The following is a 15757-nucleotide window of genomic DNA, read 5'->3' as shown; positions in this document are numbered from 1 at the left end:
TTTTATAATGGAGTATAAATTCAAAGAGGACAATACCATTATCTTTAGGTGAAGCATCTGGTGTTACTATCGTGGCAGTTGTGGTTGTAGGTAGGGCTAGAGTCAAACATGTAACATAGACATCAGGTTAGTGAACTAGAAATATGAGTTCAAGAAGTGTAAATAACAGCAGAAATAAAAACACACCCTCAAGGTGAAGATTCACAGGCCAACGTTTTGAGCAATGTTGCCGTAAAAATGTTTGCCCATTCTCAATGGGAAAGTGCCAAAGGAACATCACTAAGAAACATTACTCAAAAAAGTTGCCCAGTGTATCAACACATTTATATGCTTAAAATGAGAGAGAGAAGAAACTTTCTAAAGTTTTCTTCAGAGATGAACAAAAGTTCAAGGGGATTTAAATTTTAAAAAAAATCTAAAAAGCAAAACGGCAAAATAAACAAATATTTCATATTAAAATAATTTATAAACCGGTCAGTATGTGTCAGAAGTATGTTAATATTAGGGGTGTGATGAGATATTGTGGCATGAAGTAGCCAAATATTAAAGATTAAGTGGACATTTTAATGAAATGTTTGGCCAAATTTAAACAAGAACTTGATCATGATGTAAAGTGTAACAACAAACCAGGATGTTGGTGACCTCTGCAGGCATTTGTTATAATATGTAATATACATAAGTTAATTATTTAGGGGCTAACGGCAAAGCATTTTTGAAAGCTGTCCTTCATGATCGTGAGCCCATTTGAGTGAAGGTGCATATAGTTTCTGTAAAAGAATAAAATAAGTGCGGTTGTATTGCATGCACCTATATTACACCTATTTCCATTTGACTTTTAATTTACCAATTACAGGGCTAAATGCAGAGTATTTTTTCTATTGGCTCTGTGTTTAGATGTTTTAAACATAAAATTTTGAATATTGATATTTGAAGTTATTTAAAATGAAAAGATACTTTTAATGTGAAATTAAAACTGCCAGTAGGTGGTAGCATGTCATTGTTAATGAGTGAGTCAGTGAGATTCAACCGATTTATTTAAACATTGAGTAAATCATTGAGTCATTGCCTTCTTTCACAGACGCGTGTTGCTCAAAGACGCAAAACAGTGTTGTGATCTTTGTTTGAAACTACTTTCCTTGGCGAAATAGAGCAAAAACAGGGAATATAGTGTCTAAAAAGTAAGTATCTTAAATGTTATCTTCTTGTTTATTGAATTGTATAACATGAATATCATTTGGAATTATACTGATATTTGGAGAAATATGCACTGTGTGTGTCGTATTGGTTAACGATATTACATTTTATAGCTTAATATAAAAGTCATACAGGCATTTTTGCCCTATATCTTGAATTATGGGGGTACTCTAAATGCATTTTACCTGAAATCACGCAGTGAAAGCATGCACTCTAATAAATGTGCACGAGTCAACATCATGCTAGAATAGCCTACATCGCAGAGCGTGTGTTCGTGCTCTCTATAGGTTTTGATTCTGTTTGAGGTGACTTACTCGATAATGTATCACACACCTACAATGCAGCACTAGTCCAATCGGGCAAGTGACAGCTCCGTCCCAAGCGTTGTTCATTCTGGCCTAGGTGCCATACTGTCGTTATTATCAAACCCTGAATTACCTTGCGCAGGCTGGTCTATTATATAGTATGACCAACACAATATTAGATCGATTAAAGCAAGATTAAGCATAACGCGCCAAGTTGATGCTGCTTCTGAAGACTGCTTTATGCTCGTGTGTTATGTGACCAGACTGTAATCCCAGTCTTTGCGGTTACAAAATCACGATATTATCGAAAATGCAATTCATCGTTCAGCCCTAACTTTAACTGTAACTTACCCAAACATTTAGGCGGATCTGGTTTAAAAGTCCCATCGCCAGAACAATGGAGTTCTGCATTTCCACTAAGACTCAACCCAGCGTTACATTGGTAGGTCACAACTTGGCCATGATTATAACTTTCCAAAGGCTCCTCTTTAAGCTGTCCATTTTCTATGGTTGGAGGTTCCGCACATTTTACCGCTAAAGAGAAAAAAACCCTGGTGAATTAATACTTATTTTCAGATGCATCTCTCTAAGTGCAGAGCACATAATTGTTCATACTCATCATGAATGGTTCTGAATAAATGTGTGCTCTTCAATTGCATTTCAGTCATCTGATTAAAAACTCCATTAACAGATCCAATACTATTTTAGTCATCATTAATCATTTCTGCCTTTTATCCATGTATTTTAGGTGACATGAAATACTTGAACGAGATATTCAGCAAGACCCAAAGTTTACTAAAACTTTCTTAACCAATAAAAAAAGCAAGTACGTCACAATTTTCCCTTTGGGTGAGTTACCACTTCAGTGAAGTCTTAACACAGAATGTCATCACTAGACGATCAAGAAGATAAAATCATTGCAGTCTTACCAATGCATTGTGGTGGTTCAGGGCTCCATCCATTTGCTGAACACACAATATGAGATTCTCCTTTCATTGCATAGCCATCTTCACATTTGTAATCTATAAAGTTTCCCAGTTTGTAGGGGGGTGATTTTCCACCAGTTCTAACTGCATGTAAAATTTCAGGATTTTGACACCCATCTAAAACAAGAAAAAAGCTCATGTAAATGAACTGTGTTAATCATTAAATTAATCCAAAGAGGGGAAAAAATATATGTCAATCACTTGACTGGCATTTTAACTAGGGCTGAACGATTTTGGAAAATAAACTAAATGCATTTTTTTTAACCAATATTGCTATTGCGATTTAATGTGATTTTTTCTAAGCTCTTTATCTTCTGTATTATTCAAAGATGAGCAATAAATCATTGCATAGTAATGGTGGGAATCGTTAGGCACCTCACAAGCCTAAATTCTCTCATCTTTACTGTTGCTTGAGATCTCCATTCACACTAATGCACAGATCTCTTATTTAATCCCTTAAGACATTACTGACTGTGTTTACATTGATTTTGCGTCATAAAAGCAGTTTGAGACATGCATATCCGCATGTGCGAGCACACTTCACAAAGCGTGGCACGAGCATTTGAAACTGAAAGTCTTCTGTCGGTGAGTTTCCTATTTTAAATATACAAGCACACTGCATTCAAACTACATTACATTTGTGTGTGTGTGTGTGTGTGTGTGTGTGTGTGTGTGTGTGAGTGAGTGAGTGAGTGAGTGAGTGAGTGAGTGAGTGAGTGAGTGAGTGAGTGAGTGAGTGAGTGAGTGAGTGAGTGAGTGAGTGAGTGAGTGAGTGAGTGAGTGAGTGAGTGAGTGAGTGAGAGAGAATGGAAGCAAGCAAGCAGAATATGGCAGCGCCATTAAGCACCTGCAGTTCAAATCTAAGGTCAGAATTGACCCAAAATCATTGGGGAGAGAATCTTTTCTCTTTCCCCTATTGTATAGTATGACCAACATAATATTAGACCGATTAAAGCAAGATTAAGCATAACGCAGTAACTGTAATCTGTAAGTCTTTACGGTTACAAAATCACGATATCGCAAACACAATTCATTGTTCAGCCCTAATTTTAACTTTTAACTTACCCAAACATTTAGGCGGATCTGGTTTAAAAGTCCCATCGTCAGAACAATGGAGTTCTGCTTTTCCATTAAGACTCAACCCAGCGTTACATTGGTAGGTCACAACTTGGCCATAATCATAACTCTCCAAGTCCTCTTCAAGCTGTCCATTTTCTATGGCTGGAGGTGCCGCACATTTTACCGCTAAAGAGAAAAAAACCCTGGTGAATAAATACTTATTTTCAGATGCATCTCTAAGTGCAGAGCACATAATTGTTCATACTCATCATGAATGGTTCTGAATAAATGTGTGCTCTTCAATGGCATATCATTCAAATTTAAAGGGGTCATGAATTGAGAAATCAACCTTTCCTTGAGCTTTTGATATATAAAAGGTCATGGTCATATAAGAATATCCTGTAAGTTTCGGAGCTGAAAACTTCTTTGCTACTTAAATAAAAGCTTTTATTGACAGCTGGCTCATAAAAAAACAACCGATCCGTGAATTTGCTTCCCTGAAGAAACGCTGTCTCAACAGAAGAACGCCTAATTCTGTAGCCCCGCCCACCAAATTTTGCACATGACATGTAATAGCTAAATATCATAGGCCTAAAGCGGATTGAATTTCTGAGCAATAAACATGCCATTGAAGATTACAAAATAGTGTTCAGTGCCTGGTTGTGGAAGAACAGTCGTTAGATAAGCTTCCTTTGGATTCCAATATTAGGAATACGGTTGAAGTTCCAGCTCACATGGGTAAGACATTGTTTCACTGAGGACTTGTTTGTAAACGAGACTGGATTTGCAGACAGAATGAGATTTTAAAAAACTATGCTGGACCTTAAATAGTCTATTTAAATAGTGAAATAAAACTCCTTTCTTGATGTGCATTGTTCACTCTCTTGACTTGTTCACAGTTATACGGAGGCCCAAGTAATAAAACATAACATTCCAATTAATTGTGGGTGGATGAGAGATAATCCATTGTGTTTGTTTGATAAAGACATTTTGCAAGCCCTGTGGTTAAATCATTCCGGTTGCTGTTTTTCCACACGTTTTCAAAACAATTTCAAACTTGTACTGACGGGGGAGGCAAAGCTTAATATAATATGCAAAACTGTTAAACAATTATAGCAGTGGGCGTTTACTTCCAAATCTTAAAAAAAAAAAAAAAACACCTTCACAGACAGGATCTCTGCCATCCCACCCGCCATCTCGGCACCATCTGTCTTTCATCGATCCATCTAATATATAACTGAAAGAAAGGATCATCTTATTACTAACTCATAGCACATCTACTTCTAGACACACACTGTTAAAACAGCACAAAGAAACTGACTTTAATGGTTTCACTTACCCTTTGTCACAAACCGCTGTAATTTTGTCACCAAATAAAATTCCAGTTTTTTCATATCTCCCATTATAAAAATCTGGAGGACTTCCACAGGATTTTCCTGCAAAGTATTAGATATATTATTGACACAATGAGATTTGGTCTTCTTCACATACTTCTGAAATATTTAAAAAAATCATCTTTGGTGTTGCCTTTCTATATATGATACAGTGATTTATTTGAAGTGTGATGCTGTGACGAAACCGATATAAAGGATTCTCAAGCTATTTAAGGACTTGTTGGTCAAACCGGAACATTGTTTACATATCTAAATTATATTTAAAATAAACATTTTAATGCACTTTAGTGCAATTTACAAATGTAGGGTACTCATAAAACATGTATATTCATAATACGTACGTGTGCAATCCAATGCCAGACTTGTCCACTGGGTTCCCTGACAAGTAACAGATTTAGATGCTCTTGAGTTTACTGGTTTATGTCCAATAATACACTCAAATGTTACGGTGGATCCATCTCGGAAACTTTGAGTCGAGAGATAAGAGTCGGACAAGATGACATTCTTTGATGGAAAAGAAGGCTGTTCACACTGTGCTGTGGAGATAAACACAAAACACATCCTTTACAATAATCTGATGCAATACTATTCGAACCATCATAATCATTATTATTTGCACTACTACTCCGTTTTAGCTTTTTTTTGGTAACAACTGACTAGAATGTGATTATCTGTTTAAACAAAAGTAAATTATAATCACTTGAAGATGTGCTGCTGAAATTAAATCACAATGGTTTTTCATATGTTGCTCATACTATCTTTTTTTATTTTTATTTTTACAAGATTTAAAAACTTTAGAGCCATCTCAAATACTGAAACTAACACAGAGTTTAGACACAACAGTGGTGATAACGGCACCTTAGTTGATCAAGTGCTAATACAGTTATATTACTGTTATCGTTGCAAAATGTATAAAGGTTACATAATTTGTGAAATATTGACAAAAACACATCTGCTGGTTATGGTCATGATTAAATCAGTCCTGGCAGCATTATAAGGATACGAAATGACTGATGTCACTGGGTCATTGAACCTGATGACCTTGTTGCAGGCCAATATATATTGTAAAATAATTTTGGATTCATGCCTCCATTTCATGACCAGAAGCAAATGGAAGTCAATCATGTTTGCAGTGTTTACAGTGAATATTTCAGTTAATTTTGTGTACAGTAGCAGCATGCTATGGCCATCAGGCTCTAGGCTTAAACTTTTGTTTGCAAAGCATTAATAGTTGCTAGTATCAACATTAGGCTTCTAGATTATACATGCATGTACTGTTTGTTGAGTGAATTAACTTAGAAAGTGCCCATTTCTAGTATATTACAGTTTTGAACAATTCTTAGTATGGAAATGTTATCCACCTTTTTTGAACAAACCAACTGCATTTTAAAATATGGATGGCACTTCTACTTTAGAGTTGTGCCACACAAAAGGACAGAAACAAATAATAAGTTTGCACTATTAATAATCTTTATTTGTCAAATTGACAAAATAAGTTTAACATTTCCATCATTTTTTTTTTTTTTTCATTTTCCATCTATTTTTATCTATTAGGACATTAGCATCACAAGGAGAGAGCTCTTTACTCAGGCACTGTACCAATATAAGAAAAAACACAGTGCTCTTATGATATGCTCTCCAGATTAAATGAACAATATCCCATGAACAATTCACTGGAATGCACCAAGAATCTTTCGCTTTTCTCCCCATTCACGCTTATTTCCCATTTTTTCAGAGAAGATTTAAAGAGTAACTTTGTCCCCTTTTTATTTCTAATTCCTAACAGTAGTGATGGCGATTTCAAAACACTGCTTCACGAAGCTTCAAAGCTTTACAAATCTTCTGTTTCGAATCAGTTGGATTGGAGCATGAATCAAATTGCCAAAGTCACGTGATTTCAGTAGACAATGGATTGTAAGGCAGCGTTTTGTTCACGAAAGCACCTCATGAAACCAATTTCGGACAGACTCCTAAGGCAGTGTAACAGTTATATAATCTACAGACAAATAGAGAGAGCTTTGGTGAGAACTAAACTAATATTTAATGACTACATTAATAATTCCTCACTAGAAATGCCATCAGAAGTGGAAAATATTGGTAAAAACCATACATTTACACACAAACCGACCAGCAAACGCAACTTTCGGAAGCCTTTTTTTTCCTTCAGCTCAACTGTCACTGAATGGAAAGCACAGAATGGTGCGGGATATCATGGCTTAATGCCTTCCTGCCTTGAAATGTGTCCTCCGTAGACAGCATTTTCCAGGTTTCGGACATAGCCTTCGTTACATCGTCACTGTTTCGAAGCGTCAATGGTTTCAACGCTAGGGGTCGATGATCTCAGTGAACTTATGAATCATGAGGAGTCACTGAGAACCACTGAACAAGTGTCTATGGCTTTTACCTGATCTCGGATCAGTTTTATACATTTGTAGAAGTTTTAATTTGACATGAGTATAATAAAAAAGAATAATAGTAGTTAGTCTCGTATTTGCCTGTTTATCTGTGTCATCCATGGAACAAACAAAATGACAATTGATAAATTAAATATTAAGTATCCATGTGTTCTTTTTATTAGATGATTAGTTAATTGCATTTGAAAGATTTTACTTTCAAAAAAATATTTGCAATAGATTTGTAAGGGTGTGGGGGGGGAAGAGTTGCATTCTGACCAGCAGGGGGCGCCGAACTAGTATAGGGAGCTGATTGAGACGCACCTAATGATTCACGAAGCCTCGTTCTGCCCATCACTACCTAACAACAGTGTTTACAGGGATGTTTCTGAAAAAGGAAAACATATTTATTTTCCATGGTCCGCTGAAAGTAATTTCCATTTTATACGTTCCCTTTTGAAGTTAATTGGTTGAAGGTGAATTGTCACCCGTAGCAGGTTTTTGCAAATGCTAACTTTTAAACATGTTTATTGCCAGTCTCTGGTTGTTTACAGTTCAATGGAAGTTAGGCTAATGCCACAATTCACTAGCGTAATAAAAGGAGAAAATAATCTTGCCTGTTTCATGGAAAAATAAAAACCTACGTTGTGTCCCAAATGACGGATTATAGCCTACACTTACACACTACGCCTTTTAACAGTGCAGTGTGTGAATTTGAAAGGTTTATTTTGTAATTCAACATCGGAGTTTGAGAGCCCCGCTACGTAATTTCAGTTTTTTAACAGTTAACACCAAGTTTACAGTTTAAAACTAACTCAATCGTAGTTCAGCTATAGCTAGATAGTTACTCACCTCGGACATGTTGACAGATCATAAGATATGAAAGGAGAGCAACACTGAGGGACAGCACCTTGAATCCCATGTTGTTTACGTCGGTAAAAGTCAGATCTAAGCCAAGGTTATTTGTTTTCTGCACCAAATAAAATATTTAAAAAATACATTTTAGCGTCACATCGTAAAGAAATGCACCTTTAAAAAGCTCATTTTTGAATACTCTGAAGTTAACACTAGCATTCTGTACAAAGAAACAAATATTCATACGAGCAAAACCAGCCTGTTTGTTTACGTTAGCCTACTAGCATAACAATTAAGGCTGGTTTTAATTATTAACGCCATCTTATTAAAAGACAACATGCACATGCTTTGAACGAATGCATAATAGTATTTTTAGTTAACTAACCAAGATCCATTCGACTGTTTATAAATCTAATAGTTACACTTAAAGAATGTGTTAGGCAACGCGGCGGAAGGGAGTGAGGGCCACTGCGCTTCCTCCTTTGTTCAGTTTTAAATAGCCTAACGTTAACGTTAGTCCATAGCCCAAACCATGATCTAACCCGACACATATAAAACAAATAATTTGACACAATCAATAATAGTTTCTTCCTAAAAACATTTTTAAGCGAGGACATTGTGGTAGGAATAGGCCTAGCTAACGTTGCGCAGAGAAGAGGAAAATAGTGTTTTAAGCAGCCTTACCTCTAGATGTATGAGGTTTCTTAGTGTTCCGTGTTAGATTTGGAGGCAGATGACGCCCGTCTAATTTTCAGATAAGGGGATAAAGAGAAAGTGGAGATGTTAACATTAGTTCTCACGAAGTCATTTTCCGTCGGAAGAGGGTGTTACCAATGTGTCATTAAATGACTCATTTCTGGCTGCGTATACGTCATTTTCATGTCAGTAAACTGATCTCTATATAGACTGTAAAAAAATCCCTACATTTCAAAGTCATTAAGAAATTACAACAATTTATCAATTTTATCATGGTTACTGTTCTGAAATTGTGACAAGTGCGACTTCCGGAGGATCAAAGGTCGTACGTTAACATGGTTTATGGTGTTATTCATGGCTATCTATAGTTATTTCCGTGTTTAATAAAAATGTGATCTTGTAAGTTATATTAATTAGAAACCTAATTTGACTTGGTTTCAAACTTTCCCGTCTTAATGACATTTCATAAGACTCGACGACAAGCCTCATAATAATAAGAACTTTTTGTTATACGAACAATTGTTACACTAGGGATGGGGAAATGAAGCCTCATGAAGCAGTGAGGCGTTACCCTGACTTTTTCGGGAAAAGAGTTGAGGCGTCGCGAGTGTCAGGAACAGCGCCATCTGGCGCTTATTTAAAATAAAGCAGGCAGAAGCCTGTGGAAGATCGAAGCTCTGTCCGATAAAGCAATCACAACACACTACACCGTTTCAATGTGTACACATAAAAGCCTTACATTTTTGTGTTTAATTTGTCCATTAAATAAATTAAATTACCAATTAAAGTGGGACAATAAAATATAAATGAGCTATATATGTGATTCAAGAAGATTAAAGCAGGCATACTCTCCACACACATAGTGGATAAGGCCATTGTGTGATATGATCATTAAATGTGCTTATGACACTTAGCAATGATAATGTTTGTGTACATTGAATGACAGAAAAGTGATAAAGTTTTGAAATATTTTTATTAAGACATAAAAGCTGACACAGCGTATATTGCCCCAGGCAGTTTTTACTTTAACTGCGCCTGACAGAACATTTTTTTTTCCTGAGATGATTATTACACTTTACAACAAATAAATAGCTATACACGTCTTACCCCTACAAATATCCATTTTTGTAATCTTGTCTGTCCCAATCATTTAGTCAACGGCACTTTTTTTTCTTCAATCTGGACACGGAGCAAAATAAACATGCAACTTGTTCATTATCATTATCTGTGAAACTGTTGATTTTTATGGCATTTAAATGAATAATGTCTTTTTATCAGACTATATTGATATTGACTGGTTTAAGGTCTGTTTTTGGTATAGGGAAATATGGCCTCAAACGCACCATAATGCAGGAAATCACATTTACGAAATAATTTATAGGCTATATAGATAGATAGATAGACAGACAGACAGAGAGACAGACAGACAGACAGATAGATAGATAGATAGACAGACAGACAGATAGGCAGATAGATAGATAGATAGATAGATAGATAGATAGATAGATAGATAGATAGATAGATAGATAGACAGACAGACAGAGAGACAGACAGACAGACAGACAGACAGATAGACAGATAGATAGATAGACAGATAAATAGATAGATAGATAGATAGATAGATAGATAGATAGATAGATAGATAGATAGATAGATAGATAGATAGATAGATAGATAGATAGATAGATAGATAGATGCTCTTTTCCAAAACGCTAAACAAAACTAATTTGTCATGCCATTTTGCTTTATAATCTCTGCTCCAATCTTTGGTTCTAAATACTGAAAAATGCAGTTTCTTTCCAACCCGCTATAAGCGCTGTGCCTGTTTTTAGCCTAAATGCGAAATATCCTCTCATCTCGTCTTGAGCCCCTGCCCCTTTGAAAGTGAAAGGGAAAGTGCCTTCGATGCCCCCGCGAACGCGATCCCGGCCAGAACAGAATCCAACCTGAAACGCGATTCTGATGCAGTCTGATTCTTCTAAAATCCGTTTGAGCTTTTTGAATTCAAGCTTTGGATTTTAGAGATAACATTCTTTTACAATCAATAGTAGCTATTCTTGAAATATTAACCACTCATGTACACTATTTGATTTTTATTTTAAAAATATTTAAATCGTGATTTTACGGCATTAATTTTATTAATTCAGATATCGACATAATATGTTGTGTATTTTACCTTTCTTTTTGTCAGTATTAGAAACTCCAACAGCCTTCCTTCATTTGACTAATACGCCACATTTTTATTATTGACAAGCTGCAAAGATTTTCAAGGTGCTATATTTTCCTCATCCACTTTGAAACAAAACTTTAATAGGCTATTTAGCTATAGGCTATTGGTTAAGGAAGTGTATGTAAGATTGTGGCCAAAACTGGTACTGCAGTGTATCCCCTCTCCCTCTCCCCCTCCCCCCTGACTCGAGGTTGCCAGATAGGCTGCAGGATCCAGCAGGAACGTTTGTATCTGTAGCTGTGGAGCAGATCTGGCAACCCGGATGAAGAAACACTACTGACTTTGTGATTCAGCTTCAGGCCAAAACACAACATGTCAACATCAACATCAGTTGAGGGCTGCAACAACAACTTTTAAATAAATTTATATCCTGGCTGGACTACTGTTGTCAGTGATATAAGTATTTGAAATAACATGATTTCTTAATGTCTAGTGACATATCAGGGTCAAAACGGGTGCAGCTATTATTTTTTATTAGGCTATTGTAAAAAAAAAAATGTAAATGAGAGTTCATAGGGTTTAGGGGGCGATTTTGGATTCAGCCCTGGAGACCGACAGATGACGTCAAATGCTGAGATTTTTTTCACTAATCAGCGATTTGTAAATAATGCACGAAAAATCAGAAATTTAGCCAAAATCTCATTTTCCGTGCATTAATCTGAACTAAACAAAAAAGTATAAAAGGGCCTTTTCTCTTTATTCCATTACAAATAGGAAATGACATGATCAGATAGTGCTCCGTTCGACTTTTCTGACATCCTTTACTCTTCCCTGATGATGACCTCCGGCTTACTTTCTGTAAGATCTGAATTTCTGCAGTTTGAATTTTAGAATATTGAATTACTTCTTCATCTGAAATCTTGAATCTGTATTTTAAAAAACTCAATTTTTCCAGTTTATTAATTCAGAACAAAATATCTGCTGTTTGAAAATACATGTCTGTACAATTTCGACATAACAACAATTCATATGTGTTTTCAAATGTTCTATATTCAACATTTAAAAATTCAAATTCAGAACTATGTAAAATGCAACATAATATATTTAATTTTGTAACATTACACTGGTCAATAATTCAGATTTATCCAATTCAAATTCAGATAATTTTGTCATATTTCTTCTTCCATATGCAGCTGCCCAAGCCGAGCACTGTGAGTGCGATCCCATGTGCGGGTTGAAAACATGCAGAACTAGCTCCGTCTATTGGCAGCAGTCTCTAGCCTCTGGCCGAAAAATTATGATTTTTTGCATCATCAGAGGATTTTTTTCTAGGAATAAAATATATAAATCTCTCGTCTCAGGGGGATATGAGGGGAGGAAGCACGATCATTCAAATATACCAGATTTCTACTGATACAAAGCTTAAAGAAACACAAATATGCTTATTTTCCATGTCCCTTAGAGTTAGACAGTTGAGTTTTAACATTTTTGAACCCATTCAGCCGATCTGTATCTGGCAGTTGCACTTTTAGCATAGCTTAGCATACATCATTGAATTGGATTTGACCATTAGCATCGCGCTCAAAAATGACCAAAGACTTTCAATATTTTTCCTATTTAAAACATTTCTATTTGCCCGCCGAGCTGTTTGTAAATCGGCTGTACACTCGTTATTGCGGTGCAACGTGAAACTGAATGACGGCACTCGAACATGTCCACTATGGTGTCGGACAACACTACAAATGGCCGTCCCTTCAAATAATGCCCTATTTCAGGGTATAGGGGGTCGATTTCAGACTCAGCCCCTGTCGTGGAGACTGAGCAGCCCAACATCTCGATTGAGACAGCGCAGTCTCTCAAGTGTGTGTGCCCGCCCGCCGATCTGTTTGTGACTTGTGTAAGTGAGTTTGTGTGCACATTTATGTTTGAGTGTGTTTCAAGTACAATTACAAAGCAATTCATTGGTTTTGTTTAACTCTGAAACAATTTTCGAGTTGCGTTGTGGTAAAAATAGCTACGGGTAGCGCCAGCTGATTGAGTAGTGCAACCATTCTACGTCATCAACCTAGAACGCAAACAAAATGGCGCTGCCCATGGTCCAAAGAAAAAATCGATTTTTTAAATAATGTAGATCTTTCATGGGTTTTCTACTACATATTTCAGTAAGAGACATTGTTTGTTATATTAAGCCATACAAGTTTCAACAACATGGGATCCCTTTAACATGTTTTTTAAGAGGAAAGCTTCACATCATCTCTATTCTCAATGCTGCCTGAGGTGTTGTTGCCAACAGCAGACATATCTTTGTACAAACGGAAAACACGTTAAACTTATCTTAAGTTTATAACATATCAACACAGATTAAATAAAAGACTAGTGGTACAATAATATACTTATGCAATTATAATGTCATATACCATAAAACATAACATTTACTTACCTAATCTCTCACATTGTAACGACTACGACAACTCAGCTGTTCTCCCGTAGTAGACGGGTTGGCGTTCTAAGCACTGTCTGAACATATTTTACATATACGCTAATCAAAACAGAAGGACGTATTCCATGTTGTCCGTGTCGCATTCAGACAATTTTTTCCTTGAATTACCCCTGGGTGTGAATTGACTCTTTTCTGACTGACCAGTTCGAATCTCCTCTCCTCCTCCCTTCTGGCCGAGCCTGTTCAGCAAAATTTCAAGTTCAGCCACAGAAGGCCACCAAAACCGTTGTTTAACCAAAAACTTGGTGCGATTAACCCCTGGATGACAAGCAATCTTGGAACAGTGACCCCAATGGATAACGTCTCTCAGCACATCATTGACAAGTGCTTGGAAGACCGCGGGAGTATTGGACAGCCCGAAAGGCATGACCAGATATTCAAAGTGCCCCCTGGGGGTATTAAACGCAGTCTTCCATTCATCCCCCTCCCTAATGCGGACCAAATGATAAGCGTTGCGGAGATCTAACTTCGTAAAAAAGGAAGCTTCCTGCAGCCACCCGAAAGCTGAAGACATCAGCGTTAAAGGATAGGTATTCTTTGCTGTGATGTTATTCAGCCCCCGATAGTCGATGCAAGGCCGCAGGGAACCATCCTTCTTACCCACGAAGAAGAACCCCACATCCGCAGAAGAGGAAGGGCGGATGATCCTGGCTGCTAAAGAATCAGAAGGTTTTGGATACTGTGGTACCTGCCAAGCAGTACCGTCTTTTTAGTCTGACTACGCCACCCCCTGATGATGGGCAGGAGGAATCCACAAATCTTTCTGTGAATAAAGTGTGGCTAACTCAGTTTTTCCCCACACAGGGACAGTCAACAAGAGGCAGATATGAAAAAGTATCAGAATGTATTACACTTGGGTATAAACAGATGTAACAGGTTGTTAAGAACGGATCTTAAAAATACTGCAATAAATGACTGGTGGAGTTTTCCTCGGTATAAGAAGGTCAGATCAGCCAATGCAAAACCCCTGCTCCGGAGGCCCCTGGAGAGACAGAAACAGGAGACAGCAACCCCACACCAGTCGAAACATGCAACACAGCAAGCACTACACACGTAATATCTTTAGAAGCCACTACAAAATATCACACCGTGTTGTAGCTACAAGTACACACCAATACAGTGTCTCTCCCAGTGTGGTCCCCCGACAGGAAGGGGCAAAGCATCAGTGATGATCCGGCCTTGTACAGGAATATCCTACGCAGAAAACATAGGTAAGGAGGAGAACCACCCGCATTATTGACCACAATTTATCAAAAAGAAAAGATACACAATAATACTATAAAGGTGACAGATGAGTGATGGGCCCAAGGGCAAAATCACGAATAACCAAACAAACAATAATAAAAACAACAACAACAACAACAGGGTACAATAAAGAACACAAACAGTGGCTGGCCTGGTCCCCTTTTCAATAGAAACCAAGCATGTTAGTTGCCAACCTCATTAAACAACATAACATAGCCAACTCAAACATAACTAAAAAATATAGGCCTACTTCTCAGTATGCCCAACTGTCCCACAGCACATTGACACAGCACAAAAAAGGTGAATGTTCCGTTGCTACAGACAGAGAAACACATTAAAACATGTCCCAAAGCAGGTTTAAAACATTCAATAGAAAATATACATATTGAGGCATTTACCAGTGCAGCCTAGCAGCTCGGGTCATCGCATAATTGTTAATCCTTCATTCAGAAGCCTGTGTGAAGAGTAGACAAGTGCTTCTAAAATCACCCTAATAAAAATGAAATAAATAAGTATTAAAATGAAATGGCAGTGATTAAACAAGCTCTACCATTACAAATTATACCTGCATGAAAAGGGAGCCCAACTCACACAACCGTGCCTAGTATCAACACAAAAGAGTCTGACTTGCAGCCAGCAAACACTTATCACTTCCCGATTAGTCATGTGACCTCCCAAAACATCATGTGATCCCAGGTATTTGGTGAATGTGATGCAGCTGTGTTGTGTGCCTGCCTTTGTAGATCCCAACAATACTTTTTTATGTTTTCTCCATGTAATACCTATGTCATACCCATGTCATCATACACATTTGTGTCCTGAAATTTCACAAAAAAAACACACACACACACACACACACACACACACACACACACACACACACACACACACACACACACACACACACACACACACACACACACACACACACACACACACACACACACACACAATTGTTAA

At 37.1% G+C, this 15757-nt stretch overlaps 1 protein-coding gene and 1 long non-coding RNA gene across 2 annotated transcripts in view; both read right to left on the bottom strand.

Moving 5' to 3' along the window:
* rca2.1 (regulator of complement activation group 2 gene 1) overlaps positions 1-15757 on the bottom strand; it is a 49765-nt gene that overhangs the window by 25085 nt on the left and 8923 nt on the right. Inside the window, exons 11-20 of the mRNA XM_067447454.1 lie at positions 11298-11362; positions 8871-8889; positions 8184-8301; positions 5280-5474; positions 4884-4980; positions 4705-4781; positions 3551-3730; positions 2429-2602; positions 1851-2033; positions 37-96 (exon numbers count right to left, since the gene is read on the bottom strand). Of these exons, the coding sequence (XP_067303555.1) occupies positions 37-96; positions 1851-2033; positions 2429-2602; positions 3551-3730; positions 4705-4781; positions 4884-4980; positions 5280-5474; positions 8184-8301; positions 8871-8889; positions 11298-11362 (1168 nt within the window). The remainder of the gene's footprint in view (positions 1-36; positions 97-1850; positions 2034-2428; positions 2603-3550; positions 3731-4704; positions 4782-4883; positions 4981-5279; positions 5475-8183; positions 8302-8870; positions 8890-11297; positions 11363-15757) is intronic.
* Positions 11457-15601, bottom strand: LOC137078649 (uncharacterized). The gene is made up of 4 exons (XR_010905330.1): positions 15363-15601; positions 15196-15287; positions 15048-15112; positions 11457-14746 (listed from the first exon to the last, which is right to left on the bottom strand). It is a non-coding gene; the product is annotated as an uncharacterized lncRNA (long non-coding RNA).

This window comes from Pseudorasbora parva, chromosome 6 (assembly GCF_024679245.1).
Source record: "Pseudorasbora parva isolate DD20220531a chromosome 6, ASM2467924v1, whole genome shotgun sequence".
Lineage (NCBI taxonomy): Eukaryota > Metazoa > Chordata > Actinopteri > Cypriniformes > Gobionidae > Pseudorasbora > Pseudorasbora parva.
Note: the sequence above shows the minus strand (reverse complement) of the source record. Positions and strands in the feature narration are given on the sequence as shown.